Here is a 27,180-nt window from a genome sequence, read left to right as displayed (position 1 = left end):
AGGTGTTCGAGGTGTTTGAGTAAATACTCCACTCCTGAAGCCCTTGAACATCACCTCCAGACAACCTCTCACAATTACCCATGTCCACATTGTCAGAAGGTGAGCACAGAGACTGTAAGACCATAAGACATAGGAACAGAGTATATCATTTGTGGTTGACCCGATCATCCACAGCTCCTACTTTCCTATCTTTTCGTGATACCCCTCGATCCCGTTCCTGATTATAAATCTGTCCATCTCAGCCTTGACACTGCTTTAAGGTAAAGAATTCCAGAGCTTCACTACCATCTGAGAGAAGAAATGCCTCCACTTTTCTCTCTTAAATTTGCAGCCCCTTATTCTAAGATTATTTCCTCTGGCCATAGACTCCCCCACAAGGGGAGACAACCTTCCCACGTCAATCCTGTCAAATCCTCTAACAATCTCGAATGCTTCAGTAAGGGCACCTCTCATTTGTCTAATTCCCTTAAGTACAGATCCATCCTACACAGCCTCAGCTCAGAAGACAGTCCCTTCATCACTGGGATCAGCCTAGTGGACCTTCTCTGAACTGCCTCCAATGGCTGTATGTTGAGTAGCTATTATCTATAAAAGCACCTGGCCCCTTAATGAGATTGTGAAACCTTAGTGAAGGGGCTTCAAACCCTTTTTCTTCTCAATTGTTGATGGGACACTGTCTGGTGTCTTTCCAGCCCGAGACACAAACAGTTGTGAATACAGGAAAAAGTAGCGTGAGCATTACCAGAGTAGTTGGGGCCATTCTGACTGGGCACTTCATCCCTGACCTCTCCCAACCCTGTCCTGCAGTGTCCCTGGGAGAGACAAAGTATTTCAGAGCCAATGTGGAATAACCAGTTTGGGGAATGTTACAGAGATAATGGGAACTGCAGATGCTGGAGAATCCAAGATAACAAAGTGTGGAGCTGGCTGAACACAGCAGGCCAAGCAGCATCTTAGGAGCACAAAAGCTGATGTTTCGGGCCTAGACCCTTCTTCAGAAAAGGGAGACGGGGAGAGGATTCTGAAATAAATAGAGCGAGGGGGGAGGTGGACTGAAGATGGATAGCGGGGATCCCCCTCTATCCCTATTTATTTCAGAATTCTCCCCCCATCCCCCTTTTCTGATGAAGGGTCTAGGCCCGAAACGTCAGCTTTTGTGCTCCTAAGATGCTGCTTGGCCTGCTGTGTTCATCCAGCCCCACACTTCGTTATCTGGGGAATGTTACAGCTCCTGTCGAAACCATTCAGCCCCTCAAACCTGTGCATCAGTTAAATTACAACTGACCCTGTGCCTTAACTCCATTCCCCTGCTTCAGTTCTGTAACCCCTTACCAGCTTTACCCAAGAAGAATCAGTTGAGCACCATTCTGAAAATTGTTCAATTGACCCCCAGCCCCGATTGCTGTTCTGGGGTAGGGGTGAACGTGTGTTCCAAGTTTCTGCTACCCTTTGAGTGGAAAATTCCTGCCGGTTGTCACCCTTATCCCAAGTTGGCTGTGAAGTTAGGAATTGGTGTTCTTCCACTACCATCAGACTTCCTGAATAACTCTATCTTTAATGTTGTGTTCAAGTTGAATGAGGATCAGAGACGGGGAAGGGAGAGGTTTAATGGGGGCTGTTAACACTTCAGGAGAGGCGATGGCCAGGTGGGATTATCGCTAGACCATTCATCTGGGGACCTGGGTTTGAATCCCACCGTGTCAGGTGGTCGAGTTTGGGTTCAATTCAAAATCTGGAATTACGAGTCTGAGAATGACCGTGAAACTAGTGACTGTTGTTAGAAAAAACCATCTGGTTCACTGTTGTCATTAAGGCAAAGCTAGGGCCTGGTCTAGCCTTCCCTGAAGTGGATGTGCATGTTAGATGGATTGGCCGTGCCAAAGTGCCTGTGGTGTGCAAACTAGGGTGGGTTAACTATAGTAAATATGGGGTTAGAGGGATAGGGCTCTTTGGAGAGTCAGTGCAGGATTGATGGGCCAAAGAGCCTGTATCTGCACTGTTCAGATTCTATGACTATTTGGTGCATGTGACTCCTGACCTGCCGCAATGTGGCTGACTCACCTACACGCTGGGCAATTCGGGATGGACAGTAGATGCTGGGCCAGCCAACGGCACCGATATCCTGTGAGTGAATTTTAAGAGAGAGCTTTTTCAACCTGTTATGTGTTCTTCAACCTGTCGACAGGTCTTTCCAAGTGAGAGGTACCTGCGGAGGCACATCCCGGTGCACGGTGGTGGAGGAGTGTTCAAATGTCAAATATGTAAAAAGTCCTTCAAAACCGAGCACTATCTCAAGCTACACCACCTCATTCACTCTGGTAGGTCTCAGATTCCCTGTGGCATTAGTTTGGAGACGTGGGGCTCAGTTGGCTGGACGGCTGGTTTGCAAAGCAGAAAGGGTTCGGTCACCACAAGGATCTCTCCTCCTCAACCTCTTGTCCTTCTCCGAGGCGTGGTGCCCTTTGGGTTAACTCATCACCAGACCAAGACGTTAACTCTGCTTTCTCTGCACAGTTGCTGCCGGACCTGCTGAGTTTTCCCAGCAATTTCTGGGGGGTTTTTTGAGCCTCCCTCGTGTCCTGATTGGTTATGCTGTTTTTGGGAGCTTGCTGTGCCCATTTGGATGTTTCTGTGTCCACATGGGAAATGTTTTGGATGTGTGCTTTGATAGAATGACAAACTAAATTTGCCTTGGTGCAATGACCAGAAAATTGCAGCTGGAGAATTTTGAGACTGAAAGTGAAAAACAAAGTGATAGTGTTGATGCTGTTCTGGAGGTCACTGGCTGAAATAAATCCTTGCCACATAGAATGGGGATAACACAATCTGTTTTTGTGTTTAAAAAACAATGACAATACATTTGGGATGGAAATCCACTATTGTAATTGGAAGGCCCTAGAGAGAAGCAGTAGAGGCAGCTGTTTAGTATGCTTCTTATGAAGATGAATCTTTATAAACTCCCAAAGGTAATGCAATTAATTTTTATTCACATTTCACCACACTGAATTTTATGCTTGCTGGGAGTTGTTAGATTATTTTTATATTACCGTGCATCTTTTCTTCAGGAATGCAATCCCTAGGGGAATTATAAGCCCATAAGACATAGGAGCAGAAGTTAGGTCATTCAGCCCATCAAGTCTGCTCTGCCATTCAATCATGGCTGATAAGTTTCTCAACCCCAGTCTCCTGCTTTCTCCCTCTAAGCCTTGATCCCCTTGATAATCAAGAACCTGTCTCTCTCAGTTTTCAATATACTCAATGACCTGCCCTCCACGGCCTTCTGTGGCAGTGAATTCCACAGATTCACCTCTCTCTGGCTGAAGTAGTTTCTCCTTATCTCCGTTCTGTAAGGCCTTCCCTTTACTCTAAGGCTGTGCCCTCGGGCCCTAGTCTCTCCCACCAATGGAAACATCTTCCCAACATCCACTCTGTCCAGGCCATTCAGCATTCTGTAGGTTGCAATTATATCCCCCCCCCCCCCCCCATCCTTCTAAACTCCACTGAGTGTAGATCCAGAGTCCTCAAAAGTTCTTCCTATGTTACGACAGGACTCAACTCTGAGCTGAGGCTTTCACAACACGAGTTCAGAGGTAACTTCTGGTCTGTGCTTCTCCTGCCTCCCTGCAATTGCTGTAAACAGCAAGGATTGATTTATTGTCTGTCCCATTTATTGTTCCTCGAGAAGGTGAGGGAGGACTGCCTTCTTGAACTGCGGCTGTCTTTAGAGTGCAGGGACCCTGTCAGTGCTGTTAGGGAGGCAGTTCCAGGATTTCTTTTACACTGAAGGAGCAGCAATCTCCAAATCAGAATGGTGAGTGGCTTGGCCAAACCCGCAAATATGGCCAAGTTTATGGTCACCTATCCCCAATATCATCTTTTGTGTCTCAGTGTCAAATTACATTTGATCAAGTATCTTGGGATATTCTTCTACGGTAACGGTACTACACAAATGCACATTGTTGTTGATGAACTTGTATTGATGCCAAGTCTAAGACTGACTTGGTGTTTCCCCGGACTATTGCAGCTGATGCCAGCCATTTGTGTCTTTATGCCTGGATGAACTAAATGCTAGTCCATCACAAAAGGAGCAGGTGATACAGAAACCTAACATGCTGTCGCCATCTCTGGGGATATGTATCCCAAATTAACAAAGCTCTCTTGTGAACCGCGATTAGACCCTTTGAAGACTTTGTTGATGTAAAGGTGAAGCCACGACAGTCCTAGAGGCTCATTAGAGAGACAGAGGTGATGTAGGTGGTTTAGCCTGAGGGTCACCAGGCCTCAGGCTAAGGGGAGAGGTTGAGAAGGGAGCCCTTCATGGTAACCTCAGCCTGTGCAGGATTTGAACCTACACTGTCAGCATCACTTCGCATCACCATCCAGCCAACTGAGCGAGCTGACCTATGACTGGATGACCAACTACCATCTTAAGCAGAGTGCTATCGTGTTTTCTCCTGACAGGGGAGTGGGTGGTGAGAGGTAAGAGATGTACAGGCGTTCAGAAACAAACCAGGGGCAAGTTATTATCATGTGGTTGGAATATTTTGTCTCAAAAGGCAGTGTAAGCAGATCCAACATTAACCTGCAAAACAAAACTGAATGTGCATTTTTTTTAGTTGTTTGGCCTTGGGGTGTGTTTGTCATTGGTTAGGCCAGTTTTTATTGCAAATCCCTAATTGCCATCGGGAAGGGGGCAGGTCTTTAGGGTTGGGGTGGGGGGTGGATTGAGATTAGCCGGCAGAGGTGAATGGTAGCTCCTGTACTGCCAGACTGAATTGCAGAGACCTTATTTCCAGGATCTAACCAGCCCAGATCAAGCAAAGTGGTAGAAAAGTTAAATTGACACCCAGCAGTTTTTACTGCATTTACTACTGGTTATCTCCTGAATGTTAAGAAATTTGAGTGAATGTCAATGCTCCGACACCAGCAACAAATCAAAATAAGTCAGCAAACTTCTTCATTGGATAGACCCTGAGACAGAATTAGTCATTAACTGAATAACTTTTCACACTCCGTGCAAAATTCATCTGTTTTTTAACCTCATTCCCCAGATGTGGGTGTTTCTGGCTTGGCCAGAATTTATTGCCCATACTTATTGCCCTCGAGAAAGTAGCAGTGAGCTGCCTTCTTATTGATTCAGTGCTTGAGGTGTAGGCACACCCTCGATGCTGTTAGGGAGGGAATTCCAATGCTTTAACCCAGCAACACTGAAAGAATGGTGATATCTTTGCAAGTCAGAATGGTGAGTGCTTGCAAGGGAATTTCAATGGCTGTTATTGCCACAAACTCGAGGCCATTGTTTGAAGGAGTGGGATGGCTTGGCTTTGGAATGTTTCCCAATGTTGGGCATAAGGCCCATGTTACTATATAGTTTGTTTTTTGCGAGCGACACTGCTGTGCCAGTACCTTTTTGGCCCTTGAGAAGGTGGTACTGAGCTGTCCCCTTGAAACACGGCAGTCCATGTGCTGTTGATAGACTCTCAATGCCCTTAGGGAGGGAATTCCAACATTTTGACCCAGCAACGGTGAAGGAATGGCAATGTATGAGTCAGGATGGTGAGTGGCTTGGAAGGGCTGGTGTTCCCATGTATCTGCTGCCCTTGTCCTCCTAGATGGTAGTGGTCACAGGTTGGAAAGTGGCAATTTTGGGGAATAGGTACAGTGCAGCTGGTACATTCTGTTACCAGTGTCCGTCAGTAGAGAAGGAGCATGGTTGAAGGGGTTTGGTGGGTGCTTCATTGTCTGTCACCGGAGCTGCACTAAGCACGACTAGCAGAGAATTGCATCAGGGATTGTTGCTGTTCTTTGCAGTCAGTGTTGTCGGAGTTAGAAATGCAGGTCCCTTTTAATGTCCCAGTGAGACGGCACCAGCGTTCGAGAGCTGGTGATACTCTCAGAACTTTGTGCTCTGTAAATTCCTGCCTGATCCCAACAGGTCAATTAAAAAATGTCTCTGCTCTGTGATGGAGAACCATAGAAATGATACAGAACGGAAGGACACTATATGGCCCATTTTGTCCATGCTGACCTAAACATACCCAGATGGTCACCCTGCTATAAGAAGGATTGATTAAATTGGAGGGGAGTCAGAAAAAAGGCACCAGGATGTGACAAGGACTAGTGGGTGTAAGTTATAAAAATAAACTGGGACTTTCCACCTGGAGCATAGGAATTTGAGGGATGACCTTATAGTGGTTTATAAAACCACAAGGGGCATAGGTAAGGTGTGTTCCCAAGGTTTTTTTGCCTGGGGGGAATTCCAAAACTAGGGGTTTTTAAGATGAGAGGAGAAAGTTGTTAAAAAAAGACAGACATGAGGCACAACTTGAGAGTGGTTTGTGTGTGAAATAAGCTGCCGTGGACGTGGTGGACACAGGTACAGTTACAATGTTTAATAGACGTTTGGATAAGTTCGTGAATAGGAAAGGTTTGGAGCAATGTAGGCCAAACACAGATAAGTGGGACCAGTTTCATTTGGGAACATGGTCGGTATAGTATAGTTGGACCGAAGGGTCTGATCCAATGCTGTATGACTCTGTGCCCTTTCTAATCCCATCTTTGTGCACCTGACCCCACCACCGGCAGTAAGTGGATTCCAGACACCCACCACCTTCGGGCTGTTGTCATTTGGGTTCTTGTGGAAGTGTCCACGCCTCCTGAGCTGAGCAGCCTTTGGTTCAACTCCTACCTGCTCTCAGGGTGTGTAATCACATCACTGAATGCATTGATTAAAATGGGGAAGACGTTTGGCAAGGGGGTCTTGTGGTGCATTTGGTAGTGTCCCTACCTCTGAGCCAGGAGGCCCATGGTCTAGTGCCACCTGCTCCAGAATTGTGTAAGGACGTCTCTTTACAGATCGATTAGAAACCGTGCCCGGCCTGTGTTACCTTTCAGATTCTTTTGCTGCTGCGGTGGTGCTGTCGCTACCTCACGGCGAGTACATCCAGGTTCAAGTCCCTCCTGCTCCAGAGGTGTGTCGTTACACGTTTTGATTGAAAAACAAGAATTGAGTTCATCTTCAGTAAGGAATTGGCTTCGGGACAGGGAAAGGTGGATACTAATGTTTGTGGTAAACTATAGCTTTACAGTAAAGCCTTTGTAAATCTCTGAACATCTGCCTAACTGAGTCAATGGATTGGAAATGGGCAGCTCCATTTTATTCCTTTTCTTTTGTTGTCTTTGGGCAGGTGAGAAACCGTTTAAGTGCACATTATGTTCAGCAGCATTTAATCGCAAGGATAAAGTAAAGAGGCACATGCTAACCCATGACCCTGTCAAGAAATTCAAGTGCCCTTTCAGGTAGGTTTCCTTTTGTTCCTGAAGCTCGGAGTAGCAAGGGAGGCCATTTGGGCTGACGTGTGTGCGCTAGCTCTTTGAAAGGTCACTTCTGTCTCTGGTAGAGCACAGCATGCCTCTCTGTAATTGGAGGAGGTGACTGAATGGGTCATTTCCCCCCTTCTCCAAGCTGTGACCTATTCAGTACCTCTGAGAATGAAACTGTCAGGACTGTAGTCTTTGGTAAGAAATCTTTGAAGCTCCGCTACTTTATTCCAGGACAAACATCCCAGAGAGAATGGGGGTTGAATTTGAGAGCTCGAATTTAGTTCGGTAAAGCAGGACACTAGCGATGGAGGAAGTGTTTGTGGAGTTGACAGATTATCATGAAAGCCTAGCTGGTTCATGGATGCCTTTTTAGGGTTTTATCCATGTTCACTCTCTATGTGCCTCCTATCTCAAACCAACACAGAGACCCCTCAAAATGGCATCTCAGGAACAGTGTGAGGCCATTCAACCCCTCGGGCCTGTCCTGCCATTCACTGAGAACATGGCTAATATCCGGTCTAACTCCATATACCAGCCTTGGCTCATTATCCCAGCTAGGCTTTCATAACCATCATCGCTCGTGTCCTGCTTTATGGGACTAAATTCAAGCTCTCAAGTTCAACTCCCGTTCTCTCTGGGACGTTAGTCCTGGGATAAAGTAGTGGAGCTTCAAAGATTTACCAAAGACTATAGCCCTGACGCTTTATGACGAATGATGGTTTATAAATTTCAGATTTAAAAAGAACAGCCAGCCCAGGGCAGGTGGAGGGTACAAGTTATAACAAACATGAAAAAGACCCCTGGTCTCAACCCCTGTGTCTCTCATACCACATCTGTTTGAGAAGGTGGTTCCGCATTGTATGTGTGGGTGGGTAATAAATGTTCCCTGGGGCACCCATTTACAGTTTTTTTGTAAGAATAATAACCATAGAAAATAGAACAGTACAGCACAGAACAGGCCCTTCGGCCCTCAATGTTGCACCGACCTGTGACCTAATCTAAGCCCCTCCCCTTACACTATCCCATCATTATCCATATGCTTATCCAAGGACTGTTTAAATGCCCCTAATGTGGCTGAGTTAACTACATTGGCAGGCAGGGCGTTCCATGCCCTTACCACTCTCTGAGTAAAGAACCTGCCTCTGACACCTGTCTTAAATATATCACCCCTCAATTTGTAGCTATGCCCCCTTGTACAAGCTGAAGTCATCATCCTCAGGAAAAAAACTCTCACTGTTCACCCTATCTAATCCTCTGATCATTTGTATGTCTCTATTAAATCCCCTCTTAGCCTCCTTCTCTCCAATGAGAACAGACCCAAAATTTGGTGGTTCTGGTCGCTACACTGGCATGGATTGAGGAGAGGTTAACGGGCAGAACACACAGAGTAGGAATGGATCATTCTTGGGCTGGCTGACTGTGCCTCGTCAGGCAGCTCAAAGGACCAGTATTTGGGCCCCAGCGGTTCACAATAAATATCAGTGATTTGAATGTGGAGGTCAAATGTAATTCCCATGTTTGCAAATTACACAAGACTGATGGGAATCAGGAACAAAAACAGAAGTTGCTGGAAAAGCTCGGCAGGTCCGGCAGCATCTGTGACGGAAAAAAACAGAGTTAACGTTTCGGGTCCGGTGACCCTTCCTCAGAAGGAGACCCTTTTCCAGCAACTTTGTTTTAGTTCCTGATTTACAGCATCCACAGTTCTTTTGGTTTTTATTTAGGTGGGAATGAGGACTGTGACTCGTGCGATCTAGACACACTGAGTGAGTGGGCAAGAATGAAGTCGGCATATAACATGAAAACATGCAAAGTTACTAATTTGGCAAGGGAAACAAATGAACGTCATTTCTTAGATAACAAAGTGTGGAGCTGGATGAACAAAGCAAGCCAAGCAGCATCTTAGGAGCACAAAAGCTGACGTTTCTTAACTGATGAGAGATTGGGAAACATCGATTTGCAAAAGCATCTTGCTCATAAGGTCACTGAAAGCTGAGTTGCAGATGCAGCAAGCATTGGGAAGACAAATGGTCTTTATGGAGGGAGGATAAGGGGAATGGAAGTAAAAATATCTTGCTGCAGTTGTATAGAGCCTTGGTGAGAGCACTGCTGGAATATCATGCCTAGCTTTGGTCTCTTTACCCAAGAGAGAATACACTTCTGCAGAGGGAGAGCAAGAAATATTCACCACACTGTCCAGAGATGGTGCAACTGTCCTCTGAGGAGAAATTGAGATTGGGCTTCTATTCTTTAGAGTTTGGAAGAACAAGAGGCAATCTCATAGAAACATACAAAATAGGAAGAATAGTTTCCAGACTCTCTTGTCTAGAATGAGAAACAGTCACAAAACAAGGCAACCTATTTTCCTCTCTCCAAAGATGGTGAATCTTTGGAACTCCCTACCCCAGAGGCTGTGAAAGCTCAATCATTGAGCAGGATAGGTTTGCAGAATTAGAAACCTTGGGGATGATGTGGGAAGATGGAATCGAAGTAGAGTGTCACTGATGATCGAATTACAAAGTCAGCTTGAGGGGCTGAATGGCTTGCTGCTACCCGTACTGCCTATCCTGAGAATCAAGTGTCTTTCGAGCAGTGCACCTACTGACTCTGCACTTTGAACCACCCAAGGGTCCTTTTCTCATGGCGCAAGAGACACATTTGGATCTGGGAGACTGTACATATCCAAGTCCAGTCTTCAACCTCAAGTAGGTAGTGCTCATGGGGTAATCTCCAATGGCCATCCCAATTTCATCCTGCTTTTTCAGTTCTTCTTCACCTGGGACTCTGCCTCAAGTTCCATAAATGTCAGGGAGTCAGGTCTTCCTGCTCCTGAGCAACTGAATTACTAAGGGGTGGCACGGTGCCTCAGTGGTTAGCTCTGCTGCCTCACAGCGCCAGGGACCCGGGTTCGATTCCACCCTCGGGCGGCTGTCTATGTGAAGTCTGCATGTTCTCCCAGTGTCTGCGTGGGTTTCCTCCGGGTGCTCCGGTTTCCTCACACAGTCCAAAGATGTGCAGGTTAGGTGGATTGGCCACTCTAAATTGCCCGTAGTGTTCAGGAAGGTGTAGATTAGGGGGATGGGTCTGGGTGGGATGCACAGAGGGTCACTGTGGACTTGTTGGGCTGAAGGGCCTGTTTCCACACTGTAGGGATTCTATTCCATCTATGATTTTTCAACTAAATAAGATAGGCCCCTTCAGCCTGCTGTGCTATTCACTTGACTGATCCAACATTCCTTACCTCCAATTTCATGCCCCTTTCCCCACAACCCTTGATGCCCTGACTGATCAAAAATCTATCTCAGCATTAAATATACTCAAGGTCTCTGCCCCCACAACACACTCTGGGAAGGAGTTTGAAAAACGTCTCAGCTCTCTGAGAGAAGACATTCCTCCTCCTCTCCGACTTAATTTGGTGTCTGTAAGCTCTGGAAAAGTTGCAGCTGAGTGGGTCTTTTCCCGAAGAGTCAATGAACCCATCAGTCTGTGCATGGAATAAAAATAGAAAGTGCTCGAGAAACTCAGCAGGTCTGGCAGCATCAGTGGAGAGAGAACAACCTGAAGAAGCGTCAGGCTGGACTGCAAACGTTAACTCCGTTTCTCCTCAGATGCTGCCCGACTTGCGGAGTTTCTCCAGCAATTTTTCCTTTCATTTCAGCTTTTCATCATCTGCAGTATTTAGTTTTAATATGGCCTGGGCGTGGCCATTGATCTGCAGAATTCATTCAGCCAGGAGCTTGGCCTTTTGCTGTCTGATGTGGAGATCCCTCTGTCCATCTTAGATACTGGACTACATTGAACATGGTCAGTTTTGCACAAAGGGGCTTTGGGGATGAATGATCCCAGATATTTTTTCACCACCTCAAAGAGACTGCCTGATTTCAGCCGGAGTAGACTGTGTAGATAGTGTGATGCTGGAGGGATCGCTGTTATAAGGGACGGGGTGGACAGGGCAAAGTGACCTTTGGGCATTTGATAATGTTCAGCACCTCAAGGAGGTTTCTGTGGATTTGTTGAAGACCATTAGATTTGTCCATTTCTGATAGTAGTCCCCGACATGGTATAATATCTCTGATCCCTGTTTCTGCCCCTTCCCTCCAGCCAATGGCCTGTCTCTGCTCCTCATTAACCTCCTGATTGTTGCTCTGGGATTGGCTGTAAGGTCCAGGTGGGCCGTGTTTCCTACCCACTTGGTTGGGAATGTTGGTTGCTGCTCAGTCAATCCGACTATCCCTCTGGTGAGGATCAGGCAGATGGGAATCACTGTAGGAAAAGAGGAAGCTGCCTTCTGAAGAATTAAAGAATAAATCATTAAATTAACTGCCTGTGAATCATGCAAAGCATCTTTCCCATATTTGTGCTGTTACTTGACAGATGTGAAACACCTTTGGGGGACTTGTCAACATAGACCAATAGCTGTTCAATCGCAATAATTTGTCAGCATCATTCCATCTCATTGGACCAGACAATGGCCTCCTATTCCCTCGGGATTGGTTAGCATTGGCTAATAGCTGCTCTATTCCTAGGGATTGGTCAGTCTTGGCCAATAGTTGATTCTAGGTGTGGTACTGGAATCTGTGAATGGATGACTGGGTACACTCTCTGTTTTGCATCGTTCACAGGGTACACTCTGGTTGTACAAAAGAATTCAACAGACCTGACAAGCTGAAGGCTCATATAATCGCACACTCAGGTGGGTGAGGTGACTATTTTTCTTCAAGTTTCATCATTTAAAAACAAAGACTTATTTCTGTCTCTGTGAGTGTGTGACTGTCACATGTTCTTTCTTCTTAGAATCCCTACAGTGTGGAAACACGCCCTTTGGCCCAACGAGTCCACACCAACCTCCCCATAGAATCCCATCCTGACCCCTCCCTCTCCCCCAATTAGCCATCTAATCCACTCATCCCTGAACGCCACGGGCAATTTAGCATGGCCAATCCACCTAGCCTGCACATCTTTGGACTGTGGGAGGAAACCGGAGCACCCGGAGGAAACCCACGCAGACACAGGGAGGATGTACAAACTCCACACAGACAGTCACCTGAGGGTGGAATCGAACCCAGGATCATGGCGTTTTGAGGCTGCAGTGCTAACCACTGAGCCACCGTGCCACCCCTCTGACTCCTCCCTCCCACAATTCAAGGAATTCAGTGACATGGAGAAAAATGACCATGTGACCCTGATCCTGCCATCCCATGACTCTGGTCAGAGCTTCTTGAGAATCAACAGGGGTCACCAATAATGGATTTCAGTATTTTCATCTCCAGCCCATAACTCCCGCAGTCCTGGTCTCCTTCGTTTTACTGTAATTTTGCTGCTGGTTCTTGCTATGGGGCCATGGTCACAGTGTTTTCTCCCCCATCCCTGCCCTGACTGTCTCAGTAAATAAAGCGGGGATTCTAATCCCACTGCAGTCGGAATATAGGTGAGGGAAAATTGGCTAAGGCTCTAGCGGGAGATAACTGACCATTAACTCTGCATGTCGTCAGAAATCGTGCAACACCAGGTTACAGTCTGACAGATTTATTTGAAAACACAAGCTTTCACAGCACAGCTCCTTCTACACCTGAAGGAGTACTGAGGCTCTGAAAGCTTGTGATTTCAAATAAACCTGTCAGACTATAACCTGGTGTCGTGTGATTCCTGACCTTGTCCACCCCAGTCCCACACTGGTGCCTCCACGTGACAGCTCTGGATATGACTGTGATACTCTCCTTGTCAACAGACTGGGTTTTTCTCAGTTCTTTCATGGGATGTGGGGTGTCACTGGCAATGCTGTCCCTGATTGCCCTGTGCCATGCTGGGCCATCTCAGAGTGCGGTTATGAGTCTCTGTGGCCTGGAGTCCAGTGTTGGCCAGACCAGGTAAGGAGGATAGATTTAAGACCGTAAGACTCTTGGAATATGTGTTCAAATCTGGTCTCCCTGTGATAGGAAAGATGTTGTTAAGCTTGAAAGGGTTCAGAAAAGATTTACAAGGATGTCGCCAGGGTTGGAGGGTTTGTGCTATGGGGCAGGGGGGGGAGGGTAGGTAGGTTGAACAGGCTGGGGCAATTTTCCCTGGAGGTTCAGAGGCTGAGTGGTGACCTTCTAGAGGTTCATAAAATCATAAGGGGCATGGATAGGGTAAATAGGCAAGGTCTTTTCCCCACAGTAAGGGAATCCAAAACTAGAGGGCATATGTTTAAGGTGAGAGGGGAAAGATTTAAAAGGGACCTAAGGGGCAACATTTTCATGCAGAGGGTGGTGCGTGTAAGGAACGAGCTGCCAGAGGAAGTAGAGGAAGCTGCTACAATTACAAAATTTAAAAGGTATCTAGATGAGTATGTGAATAGGAAGGGTTTGGAGGGATATGGCCCAAATGCTGCCAATGGGACGAGATTAATTTAGGATATCTGGTTGGCCTGGTCAAGTTGGACTGAAGGGTTTGTCCCACGCTGCACATCTCAATGACTCGATAACAGAAGTAGGCCATTTACCCCATATGGCTGATCTGATCATTCTCAACTCTACTTTCCTGCCATTTCACCGTAACCTTTGATTCCCCTTACTAATTAAAAATTTGTTTATCTCAGCCCTGAATAAACTTAATGACCCAACCTCCACAGTCCTTTGTAGTAAGGAATTCCACAGATTCACTATCCTCTGACAGAAGGAATTCCTCCTCAACTCTTGTCTTAAATGGGCAACCCTTATTCTGAGATGATGCCCTCTGGCCCTATGTTCTCCCACAAGGGCAATCAACCTGCCCACAGCTACTCTGTCAAATTCCCTAAGAATCTGTATGAGTCAATAAGATCTCCTGTGAATCATCTAAACTCCAATGAGTACAGGTCCATTCTGCTCAATCTTTCCTCAAGGCAGTCCTTTCATACCTAGAATCAGCCTTGCATGGAGCGACCGTTTTAGGAGATGTTGAGTAGATTGGGCCTGGGCTTGTTGGAGTTTCTTTCTGCAAAGAAACCAGATGAATTTTTACGTAAGTCAAGGGTCACTTATGGAGATAGTAAGGTTTAGAGCTGGATGAACACAGCAGGCCAAGCAGCATCAGAGGAGCAGGAAGGCTGAAGTTTCATGCCTAGATCCTTCTGCTGAAGAACCGTCAGCTTTCCTGCTCCTCTGATGCTGCTGGGCCTGCTGTGTTCATCCAGCTCCACACCTTGTTATCTCAGATTCTCCAGCATCTGCAGTTCCCGCTATCTCGGTCACTTATGGAGACTGGTTTTCAATTTCCGGTTTCATTAGTTGTGTTTAAACCCCACCTGGTTCCAGGGTGGAATGTGAACCAGTTTCCCTGGATCTTTAGATAATAAAATGTGAGGCTGGATGAACACAGCAGGCGAAGCAGCATCTCAGGAGCACAAAAGCTGACGTTTCGGGCCTAGACGCTTCATCAGAGAGGGGGATGGGGTGAGGGTTCTGGAATAAATAGAGAGAGAGGGGGAGGCGGACCAAAGATGGAGAGAAAAGGAGATAGGTGGAGAGGAGAGTATAGGTGGGGAGGTAGGGAGGGGATAGGTCAGTCCAGGGAAGACGGACAGGTCAAGGAGGTGGGATGAGGTTAGTAGGTAGATGGGGGTGCAGCTTGGGGTGGGAGGGAGGGATGGGTGAGAGGAAGAACAGGTTAGGGAGGCAGAGACAGGTTGGACTGGTTTTGGGATGCAGTGGGTGGAGGGGAAGAGCTGGGCTGGTTGTGTGATGCAGTGGGGGGAGGGGACGAACTGGGCTGGTTTAGGGATGCAGTTGGTGAAGGGGAGATTTTGAAACTGGTGAAGTCCACATTGATACCATTAGGCTGCAGGGTTCCCAGGCGGAATATGAGTTGCAGTTGCTGTTCCTGCAACCTACGGGTGGCATCATTGTGGCACTGCAGGAGGCCCATGATGGACATGTCATCTAAAGAATGGGAGGGGGAGTGGAACCCTGCAGCCTAATGGTATCAATGTGGACTTCACCAGTTTCAAAATCTCCCCTTCCCCAACTGCATCCCTAAACCAGCCCAGCTCGTCCCCTCCCCCCACTGCACCACACAACCAGCCCAGCTTTTCCCCTCCACCCACTGCATCCCAAAACCAGTCCAACCTGTCTCTGCCTCCCTAACCTGTTCTTCCTCTCACCCATCCCTTCCTCCCACCCCAAGCCGCACCCCCATCTACCTACTAACCTCATCCCACCTCCTTGACCTGTCCGTCTTCCCTGGACTGACCTATCCCCTCCCTACCTCCCCACCTATACTCTCTCCACCTATCTTCTTTTCTCTCCACTTCGGTCCGCCTCCCCCTCTCTCCCTATTTATTCCAGACCCCTCACCCCATCCCCCTCTCTGATGAAGGGTCTAGGCCCGAAACGTCAGCTTTTGTGCTCCTGAGATGCTGCTTGGCCTGCTGTGTTCATACAGCCTCACATTTTATTATCTTGGATTCTCCAGCATCTGCAGATCCCATTATCCCTGGATCTTTAGCCTGGCCTCATTACCACATGTGACCACTTTCTCCCAAATCTGCCCACCCTTGTTGCGTGAGACGCAGGAAATCAAGAGGAGGCTCTCGATTGTGATTGCAGAAGGTGGACGCCTGTTCCAACACACATTGTCAATATGAAGTTTTTGGGCATTTGAAAAGATGAGGTGGGGGCTGCAAGATCCTTTTGAATTTGTCAGGAGCAGGAGTTGAGATCAGTCAGTTTGAAAGGGTTTGAGCTTAATGTCCTTTTCTAGTAATTCTCTTCTCACATAACGCAAAACAAAGGCCACCCTGCCCATCATGTCTATGCCAGCTCTTTGAAACTACTACCAAATTATTCTCCTCCCCTGCTCTAGACTTGGCAATTTTTATCTCTCCGTGTAGTTATCTAATTTGCTTTGCATGTTCCTGTTGTGTCAGGCTCCACCATCCTTTTGGGCACCTCGCACTCAGTCATTGGAACCGAGTGTGGTGTTGAAAGAAGAAATGATCTCCTCCTCCTGGTTCTCTTGTCAATTAACTTGACTTTGGGTAGGAGTTACTCATAGAATTCACAGCTCACTAACAGTCCCTTTGTCCCAGATGCTCTGTGCTAGACTTTAGGAGAACACAGGTGAGGGGCAAGAATGTGGTGAGTTGAATAATGTAGGAGTGTATGTGTTCTGGGGGTGGGGGGTAAGGGAACAGAAGAACTTAAGGATATGTTGAAAGGGTGAGGGGAAAAAGAGGTTCATGTAAAACATGGTCCTTTTGATCAACCAATCACCGGTTTCGACTGTGGTATAAATTGTTGCGATCATTTGAAATTTGGCATTCTTGCATTTGTCCTGATGAGTTCAAGCCAAGGAGTTTTGCTAACATGTCTCTCAGTAAGATTAGATCTACAGAAGCAGATTGTGGCTGGTTCCTCTCTTAATTCCATCCACCTTGACTCTAAATCCTTTTGTATGCCCCTCTCTGGAGAAAAGGAAATTCCTTATTTCTGGGTTTCTTTCCTGAATGGCCTGGCTCTGACATTGTCTCCTCTTCCTAGACTCTCCCAGCAGCAGAAAATGTTCGCCCCAAGGTGTCGCATCAATTCACTCAAGGCCCTCAAGAAGTCTCAGTTGAAATGCCACCTGCCTTTTGTGTTTTAGGAGGGAACATGGTGGCACAATAGTAATATCACTGCTCTAGTAATCCAGAAGCCGAGACTGATCTTCCAAGGAAACAGGTTCAAATCCCACCATGGCTTATGGTAGAATTTAAATTTAAAATCTGGAATGTAAAACCCTTACTGAGGAAGGGTCACCAGACCCAAAAGGTTAACTCTGTTTTCTCCTCCACAGATGCTGCCAGACCTGCTGAGCTTTTCCAGCAACTTTTGTTTTTGTTCCCGATTTACAGCATCTGCAGTCTTTTGGTTTTTATGTGACTCCAGACCGACAGCGATGAGATTGACCTCTGAAATAGTCTGATCGAGCCAAATTGAAGGTTGGGTCAAGGTAGAGATGGGCAGCAAATGGGGGCCTCATCAGTGATGCCCACATCCTATGAGAGAAGCATATTTCGGTTTAATAAACGTGCCATTGTATCAATCATTTGTGAACAGTGTTGTACACTTTGGGAGTGCCTTGCTGTACTGATGGGTGTTTCCTGAAGGAGACTTTTCATTTAATTTGTTTTGTGGTTTTTTTTTTTGTTTGGCTGCAGGAGTCAAGCCATACAAGTGTCAGTTTTGCAGCAAGAGCTTTAGCCGACGAGCCCACATGGTGGAGCACCAGCACTCGCACACAGACACCTACACCATCCGCTGTGCCCCCTGTGGCAAAGGCTTCACCCGCGAGAAATACCTCAAGCAGCATCGGTGTGGGCTGCCTGCCAGGCGAGGGGAGGAGCACCAGGCACACAAACGGCGTCCCGGTGCCCGCAGGGGGCCCTGCAAATCCAAGAGGGGCCCGGCTGAGAACCGCAAAGCCCCAGGGCCCGAGGGGGGAGCGGAGGAGGGGCAACCCGCCCAGAACGGGCAGCGCAGGGAGGAGCACGTCATCGTCCTGTCGGAGTCCGAGGAGGCAAACGCCACCAACAGCAGCGACCAGAACTGGCTGGCCATCTCGAACCCGGGGACTAGTAGCTTGACCGAGCTGCCCAGCAGCCAGGGGGTAACCATGGTTACCGTCCCAGTTTACATCCAAGCCTCGGAATAAGCAAACTCTGGACCGACCTTCCCACTACAGCAAAGACTTGGGTTTTTTTTTACATTCAATAAATATATGTAAATATGAATATATCGATGAGCTGTCCTGGCAGCGAGAATGAATGAAAAAAAATCTTGTTATCCCTTCATCTTCGAATTCTTTGCACAGAGTCACATAAAGGCCTGGGAGCTGGTTTTATGATATTTCAGCTAAATTGCAGTGCGCAATAGCATTCAAACCACAAATAAAAGGCACTTTTCCAGTTAACGGGAAAAAAGTTTTTTCTCAACTTGTTCCTATGTGACTGAAGGGAGAAGGTGGAATCTCTGGTCTAGGAGGTGGATGTGATCTCTGTGACATTTCCATGTGGCCCCATGTCAAGGCATTGTCTCTTTAGAACCCACAAAGTAGTGTTGCATTTCTCTAGCAACTTCCATGATCTCCTCACCACCACCACCCCCCCCCCCCCCCCCCCCCCCCCCCCGGGCATCCCAAAGTGCTCCACTTTTTGATCTAGTTAGAGCAGGTTCCACAAACAGCCGTGTGACAGTGGGTGATGGGTTAGCTCAGTTGGTTGGATGGCTTGTTTGTGATGCAGAGTAGCACCAACAGTGAGGGCTCAGTTCCTGCACCAGCTGAGGTTACCATGAAGAATTGTCCTCTCGACTTCTCCCCTCAATTGAGGTGCGGTTTCCTATCTCTATTGAGACAGACAGTCCGATGCTCCTCTGGGACTATGGGTCCTTTACCAATAATCACATTGTACAGATACAGATGTTGATTCGGGGGCAAATACTGTCGCAGAAACCTGAGCAGGACTCACCTGCCCCTCTATGAAATACTCACATGCTGTCTTTACTGGGAAGCCTGACAACGCAGCACTCCTCTCGAACCTCAGCTTAACGTTTGTTGGCTCAATTCTCGGCAATGGACCTGAACCCAAACCCCGCAGCCTCTGGCACGATGGGTGCTCCCCATCTGATTTGTAGTCTAGAATGAGTGATGCAGGGATTTGGACATGATTATGAAAATTATAAATTTGAGAACGAGCAAGTAAATAGCGTGGGCCGACAAACACAGTGCATTTTGTAAATAAATAGAGAAGCAGAATTTGGGATGAATTGAACTCTACAGAGGGTGGAAGATAGGAGGCTTGTTAGGAGTGAGAGAGAATGAGATCGCAGCGGGCTGCATGAGGGCTTCAGCTGCAGAAATGCAACAGATAGCGTTACGGAGGTGGTAAAGGGTGATAGAAATGATGTAGAATAGTAATCTCACCTTTGGGTCAAATCGGACACTAAGTTTGTGCAATGTCTGGTTCCACCCTGAGACCATAGCCAGGGAACGAGAGGGAGGGATTGAGAGGTGCCTGGGTCCGATCTTCAATTTGGAAGAAATATCTGTTGTTAATCCAGGTCTGGATGATAGATATGTAATGTGATTGGAATGGAGCAGATAAGAGTGCAATGATGACATTGAACTGCGTGAACAAAGACTGTGGCATGTTTTCCAGATCCCGAATTATCTCCCTAGCAGCATCGTAGGTATACCTACACTAAATGAGCTCCAGCAGTTCAGGAAGTCTTATTGCAACTGTACAAGGTCCTGGTGAGACCACATCTGGAGCACTGTGAGCAGTTTTGGTCTCTTTATTGAAGGAGTGATATAATTTCATTGGAGGCAGTTCAGAGAAGGTTCATTCGATGATCCTTGTTATGAAGAGATTGTCTTATGACCAAAGGCTAAACAGGTTGAGACTCCCTGGAGTTTAGAAGAATGAGGGGTGATCTCATTGAGACATACAGGGTAAATGCCGAAAGGATGTTTCCCCTCGTGGGAGAGTCTAGGGCATCATCTCAGAATAAAGGGGCATCAATTTAAGAAAAGGATGATGAAGAATTTCTTTTTTTCAGTGGGTTTGAGTGTTTGGAACTCCTTACCACAGACAACTGAGGGGGTTGGCGTCCTTGTGTTTGTTTCAGGCTGAGACAGATCACTTTCTGATCAGTCGGGGAATCAAGGGTTACAAGGGAAAGCGCTGGAAAGTGGGTGTAAGGAACGTGGGATCAGCCATGATTCTATTCAATAGCGGAACAGGCTCGAATGGCTTACTCCTGTAACCATTCCTTATGATCTTACGGCAGCTCACTACCACTTCCTTAAGGACAATCTGCTGGCACGGCCAATGATGCCCATATCCCCTGAAAGAACAAAGCCCCGTGGAGGTCACCAAGTTGGTGATAACTACTGGGCAGGTTTGAAAAAAAATGCAGCATTTGGAAATGATATCCTCGATGCTCAGAAACAAGGAGGAAGATGTTAGGCTTCAGTTTACAGAATTCCAGCCAGATTTATACAAGTCATACAGCGTGGATAAAGACCCTTCAGTAGAACTCACCCATGCCAACCAGGCATCCCAATCTGACCAGCATTTAGCCCATATCCCTCTCAAACCCTTTCTATTCATATAACCATCCAGATGCCTTTTAAATGCTGTTATTGTACCCACTTCCTCTGCCAGCTCGTTCCATACCCGCACCACCCTCTGTGTGAAAAAGTTATCCCTGAGGTCCCTTTTAAATCTCTCCTCTCTCACCTTAAACCTAAGCCCTCTCATTTTGGATGCTCCTACCCTGGGACAAAGTCCTCAGCTATTCACCCTATCCATGCCTCTCGTGATTTTATAAACGTCTGTAAGGTCAGCCCTCAGCCTTTGTGATGGTTATCACAACTTTAACAAACTGGGCTCACTTTTGACAGCTTGACTGTTGGAGCATGGCCATCTGCAATCAGGTCTCATTCCAAAATGCACTGTTTGATATCCACAAATATTGGCCTGGCTTCACCACCGTAGAGAAGTGAGCTGATGACACAGGCTCGATGGACATGCAATACAGTGTTCACATTCAGATAGCTGGTTGTTACACACTTTACTCAGCCCAGACATGATGGTTACAGCTTTTGCAACTTGTCAGTTTTAGCATCAAGTGACAGACTGCTAATGATCATAAGTAGCTTGAAGTGTCGAGATCTACCAGTGTGTCAGTGTCAATGCTGATAGATGAAGATCGGGGTGGCTCAGCGGTTAGCACTGCTGCTTCATGGCACCAGGGACACGGGTTCAATTCCACCCTCAGACAACTGTATATGTGGAGTTTGCGCATTGTCCCTGTGTCTGTGTGTTTGCTCCGGTTTCCAGTCCGAAGATGTGCAGGCCAGGTGGTTTGGCAAGGGGAATGCATTGTCACAGGGATATGGGTCAGGGTGGGATGCTTTTCAGAGGGTTGGATTCAATTGGCCTGCTTCCACACTGCAAGGATTCTATGATCCTAAGGTAGCAACACCTTGGACCATGACATTTGTCTTCTGATGCTAACAGTCAAACCAAACGCCTTAGAACCATTAAAGAGTGTAGTTATGGTGCTGAAGCTGTGCCTCAGAATGAGATACAAGTACAGCATTGTCAGAATGAAGCAACTCTCTGATGAGGATTTGCTGCACATTTATCGTGGATCTGAACAGTGGATCTCAATGGTTTCCAATATTTCCCAATGTAACTGACCTTCCTATTATGTTACCACAGAAAGCGATCATTTTGATCAGCTTTGGCAGGTAGTCGATTTCCTCCAGCAATTTAAGATTTCATCTGATTTGGGAAATATTGGCTTGGGAAAGGGGTGTGGCACAGATTGACCAGAACAATATTGGAGTGTAAAAGGCAAAGGGCAGATTTCCCTGATGAGTTTTACATGTAAATCTGTAATTGATTCAGTAACATGGGTGATTCGGTGGTAGAAATACCGTTCAGTGAGGGAGGCGATGACCTAGTGGGATTATACTGGATTGTTAATCCAGAGACTCAGGTAGTGACCTGGAAACCTGGGATTGAATCCTGCCATGGCAGATGGTGGGATTTGAATTCAATAAAAATCTGGAATTATGAGTCCAATGAAGATCATGAATCCATTGTCGATTTTGGGGGGAAAAAAACATCTGGTTCACTAATGTCCTTGAGGGAAGGAAACTGCCATCCTTACCTGGTCTGGCCTACATGTGACTCCAAACCCACAGTAAGGTGGTTGTCCCTTAACACGCACACACACCCACCCCAGGCATTTAGAGATGAGCAATTAATGCTGGCTACCCAGTGACACCCTCGGCCCACGAATGAATAATTATTTTTAAATGATGTGAAGGTATCTTTGGATGTGAAAAATAACCTGGATGGGAGTTTTCAAATTAAAATGTTGCTAGACCTGAACCCAGCATAGATGAGTGAGCAACCAGCTGTTGAGTAAATGGAAATGTGAGCTTAAATTTACAAAACATCGAAGAGGCAGTGTTGAAGAGTGGTGTGTGTTTATCCCATGTCTTTGCAAAAGCTTTTCAAAATACATTGTGTCCCAAATCTTCCCAGACCACTGTATCCCACTGGCTTTAAATATGTACCCAACATTTGCTTAGAAGAACCAATGGTGTTTACTCAGCCAATTCCTGAGGAAGTCTATCCCATCCTTCCTACACAGCTGTGTCCACCCAGCTTCAGTGATGGCTCTCCCAACTCTGATGCAGACTCTACAAATTTCAGCACATCATAATGATAGTGCATTTTAAAAATTAATTCACAGGAGGTAGACCTCACTGACTGGGCCAGCGTTTATCGCTCACAAGAAGATGGTGATGAACATCATTTTTGAATAACAGTAATCCATTTAGGGCAGGTGGACTCACAATGCCTAGTGAAGGAACAGCCGATATATTTCCAAGTCAGGATGGTGAATGGCTTGGAGGGGAACATGAAGATGGTGGTGTTCCCATGTATCTGCTGCCCTTGTCCTTCTAGATGGAAGTGGTCGTGGGTTTGGAAGGTGCTGTCTGGGGATCTTTGGTGAATTTCTGCATTGCATCTTATAGACAGTACACACTGCTGTTACTGAGCATCGGTGGTGGAGGAAGTGAATGCTTATGGATGTAGTGTCGATCAAGTGAGCTGCTTTGTCCTGGATGGTGTCAAGCTTCTTGAGTGTTGTTGGAGCTGCCCGCATCCAGGCAAGTGGGGAATATTCCATCACACTCCTGACTTGTGCCTTGCGGACGGTTAACAGGCTTTGGGGAGTCAGGAGGTGAATTACTCACCGCAGGATTCCCAGCTTCTAACCTCTTCCTGGGAGGTACTGAGGAAGTGCGATTTTACCAAACGTGACACGTTTCAGATGAGATATTGTGATAAATGTAAGTGAAAAGCTGGATAAGGCTCAGCGGTAAAGAATGGAAGGACAGCTTATTTGAATGAGATGAGGCAACCTCAGGTCAGAAGTGACAATCTGCTCAGCTTAAGCATATTACTAAGTGGAGGAAAAGAAGCTAACAAGCATTTCCCTAGAAACAGCAACGGAAGAGGGAAGGGCCTAGAGCTGAATCCCTGCTCACCTGACAGTTGCAGGAAATGTGGCATTTGGAAGACCTTTCTCTCACTAAACTACAGGGGCCAGGTACTCCTGATTGAGGCTTAACTTAGGGATGGTGAGGGCCCAGGGGACAATGTGGGCCCGGGTCAGCGAGGGGCCCGGGGACGCTGAGGGCCCAGGGGACGGTGTGCACCCGGGTCAGTGAGGGGCCCGGGGACAATGAGGGCCCAGGGGATGGTGAAGGTCCCAGGGATGGTGTGGGCCCCAGAGACAGTGTAGTCCCCTGGGATGGTGAGGGTCCGGGGATGACGAGGGCTGTGGGGATGGTGTGGGCCCAGGGACAGTGTGGGCCTGGGGATGGTGAGGGGCCCGGGAATGGTGAGGGCCCAGGGGATGGTGAAGGCCCCGGGGATGGTGTGGGCCCCAGGGACGGTGTGGTCCCCTGGGATGGTGAGGGCCCAGGGATGATGAGGATCCTGGGGACAGTGAGGGCCCAGGGACGATGAGGACCCCAGGGATGGTGTGGGCCCGGAAACGGTGAGGAGCCTGGAGACAGTGTGAGCCCGGGAACGGTGAGGAGCCTGGGGACAGTGTGGGCCCGGGAACAGTGAGGAGTCTGGGGACAGTGTGGGCCCAGGAGCGGTGAGGAATCTGGGGACAGTGTGAGCCCGGGAACGGTGAGGGGCCCAGAGATGGCATGGGGCCCGGGGATATCGAGGGGCCTGGGGATGGTGAAGGCCTTGGGGGCGGTGAGGGCCCAGGGACGGTGAGGAGTCCAGGGACAGTGTGTGCCCAGGAACGGCGAGGTGCCTGGGGGCAATCTGGGCCCGGGGATGGCGTGGGCCCTGGGGATGGCGAGGGGCCTGAAGATGGCAAGGGACCTAGGGATGGTGTGGGGCCTGGGTATATCAAGGGGCCCAGGGACAGCGTGGGGCCCGGGGACGGTGAGGGTCCCGGGATGCTGAAGGCCCGGATGCAATGCGGATCTGGGGATAGCGTGGGCCCTGGGGCCCATGAAGAGAACATAAAAGATTATTACACACAAAAGAAACACAGCAAACTATTACAGTATGCTATTTGGAATGGTCTTATTACAAATAGCAAAAAGAATGGATTTAAATCTTTTATCCACAACAAGCTCACAGATACTACCCGTCAGTGAAGGGTCACTGTCTTATCTTTAAAGCTCTTTGTTCAGCTGGTACAACATTTACATTTCAGCAAATTTCTGCATTAATCTGATTCTATTTTCTTCAGTTAATGTCTTTTCCGTTGATGTTTAAACAAATTGTTAACGAAACTCACTTACTCCTTAACATTTATAACTTAAACTCATTTCTTCAATCGACTCACATTACGGTTTCCTCTTTGACATCTGAAAAGTCTTATTTCATAGCTTTTCTCTAACTGATTTATAAACCTCTCAGGATTTCATTTGTTCAGCACTTTTTGGAGTTCAAAATGTATTAATTCCATTTCTTTCTTTACTTTCTTCTCTTCTTACATTTCTGTTTTTCTTCCAATTCAATTTATTTTTCTTCTTTCTTCTGTTTCAAGATTTTTAAACTGAACCTTAGCTAACTCTGCTGGTGATCTGCAATTTCCCTCCTTTTAACCTCTAAACACAAGGTCATCACTGCAAACATCTTGGGCCTTTTTAATTCTGTTTTACTCCCAACTTCAATATATCTCCTAAGTCTCTTGATTTAGCTTTCGTCAAAGATCTCAAACAAAAATTTCCCTGTTACATTATCCACTCCCAGAAGATTCTTAACAACAGCCATTTTGAAAGTTCATCCTGTGTAATATACTTCACAACACCTCCTGTTTTTATCCTCACTACCTCCACTTACCTATTTTTAAAGATTTGCCTTTTTTTTATTCATTCATTCAAATGATGAGGGTATCCTTGGCCAGGACAGCATTTTTTGCCCATCCCTAATTGCCCAGAGGTCCATTAAGAGTCGACCACATTGCTGTGGGTCTGGAGTCACGTGTAGGCCAGACCAGGTAAACATGGCAAATTCCTTTGCTGAAGTATATTAGCGAACCAGATGGGTTTTTCCAACAATAGACACTAGTTTTCACGGTCATCTTTAGACTCTTAAACCCCAGATTTCTTTTTCTGCCATGGTGGGATTGTGAACTCAGGTCCCCAGGACTTTACCTGGGTCTGTGGGTTAACAGTTCCAGTGACAATACCACTGGGCCAGCACCTGGTCTGATCTCTCTTAACTCCTGATCCCACACAGAGCCCTAACTTTGTTATGATTCTAGGTGATAGTAATAATGGACAAGTCAGATACCAGAGTTAAGTTAACAAAGTATGGAGCTGGTTGATGCTGCTGGGCCTGCTGTGTTCATCCAGCTCCACACTTTGTTATCTCGGATTCTCCAGCATCTGCAGTTCCCATTACCTCTGATACCAGAGTTACGTTTCAGCTTTTGTTTACTGTGAAAGTCAGTCAGTGAACAAATTCACAACAACCGATGTTCTTTCGACAAAAGAATCTAAAAGTTTACAAAAGTCAAAAGATAAGGGAAAAAAAACTGTTACACTATACAAGAACTGTTTGAAAATGGTCTTAGTACAAAGATCAGAAAGGATGACTGAACCCTTTCACACCCCAACAACATTACCAATATTCAAATCTCAGTGAAGGTTTCATTGTTTCCAATTTAAAGCTTCCTATTCAGCCGACATTACGGTCATCAGTTGTTTTTCAAACTTCCTCATTACCCAATACTATTTTCATTAGCTAACATAATTTCCTGCGAACCTTGTTCAAGTTGCCAGCTCAGCTCACTTCCCCTTAACAAATGTTCCTTAGACACATGTTTTGAAAAGATTAAATCAATTCCTTCCATGGGAGATTTGTTATCCCTATTCCAATTGCAACCTCTCCACTTACACTGATTCTTCACTCCAATTCTGTTAATGGGACCATTTCTAATGGGACCTCTGTGAACGCACGCTCTCTCCTTCTCTGACTCCTCAGTAAAAGGTTATTTCTGGAGCTTTTCCTTATTGATTCCTAAGCCACTCGGGATGAGTTTTCTCCTGCACTGCCTATTTTGGAGTCTGCTCAACCTTCAGCACATCTGTTGTTATAGACCTGTTCTCACTGAATGAAACCTGTTCGGATGATTAAACACTGGCTGTTACTAGACTACTGTCACCAGGCAACAAAGACTTTTATTCTTGCTTCCACCTCGAATTTTTAACACACAGAATCCACTAGAGTCGGGATGTCATGTTGCAGCTTTACAAGACTTTTGTTAGGCCACCACCTAGAGTATTGCATTCGGACCTGGTCACCATATTACAGGAAGGATGTGGACGCTTTGGAGAGGATGCAGAAGAGGTTTACCAGGATGCTGCCTGGAGTAGAGGCTGTGAGCTATATGGTGAGGCCAGAAAAACTCAGGTTGTTGTCTCTGGAGTAGCAGAGGCTGAGGGGAAACTTGATAGACATCTGTAAAATTATGAGGTGCCCAGATAGGTCAGAAACTTTTTTACCAAAGTTGAAATGTCTAAAACTAGGGGGCATGTATTGAATTTGAGGGGGGGAAAGGTCAAAGGAGATGTGAGAGTGGCTGGAGTCTGGAACACACTGCCAGGGGTGCTCGTGGAGGCAGGTATGATAGGGGCATTTAAGGGGTTTTTAGATCAGCACATGAATACACAAGGAATAGAAGGATATGGACCAAGGGGAGGCAGAAGGGATTAGTGTAATTTGGCGTCAAGCTCGGCACAATATTGTGGGCCGAAGATCTCATTCCTGTGCCGTGTATAGTTCATGGTTCC

At 46.8% G+C, this 27,180-nt stretch overlaps 1 protein-coding gene across 4 annotated transcripts in view; it reads left to right on the top strand.

Annotated features, from left to right (window-relative positions):
* Positions 1-18,213, top strand: part of znf341 (zinc finger protein 341) — a 64,603-nt gene extending 46,390 nt beyond the window's left edge. For 3 of the 4 annotated variants that reach the window (XM_059652724.1, XM_059652723.1, XM_059652725.1), the window contains 5 exons: positions 3-99; positions 2,186-2,318; positions 7,188-7,299; positions 11,946-12,016; positions 17,480-18,213. In XM_059652724.1, the coding sequence (XP_059508707.1) occupies positions 3-99; positions 2,186-2,318; positions 7,188-7,299; positions 11,946-12,016; positions 17,480-17,973 (907 nt within the window). In that variant the 3' untranslated portion in view covers positions 17,974-18,213. Of the gene's footprint in view, positions 1-2; positions 100-2,185; positions 2,319-7,187; positions 7,300-11,945; positions 12,017-12,117; positions 13,191-17,479 lie in introns of all 4 variants that reach the window. The other variant, XR_009446915.1, reaches the window with a different exon arrangement.
* Positions 18,214-27,180: the final 8,967 nt, after the last annotated feature.

The sequence above is a fragment of the Stegostoma tigrinum genome, chromosome 19 (assembly GCF_030684315.1).
Source record: "Stegostoma tigrinum isolate sSteTig4 chromosome 19, sSteTig4.hap1, whole genome shotgun sequence".
In the NCBI taxonomy this organism is placed as follows: Eukaryota; Metazoa; Chordata; class Chondrichthyes; order Orectolobiformes; family Stegostomatidae; genus Stegostoma; species Stegostoma tigrinum.
This window is presented reverse-complemented; position numbering and strand designations above follow the sequence as displayed.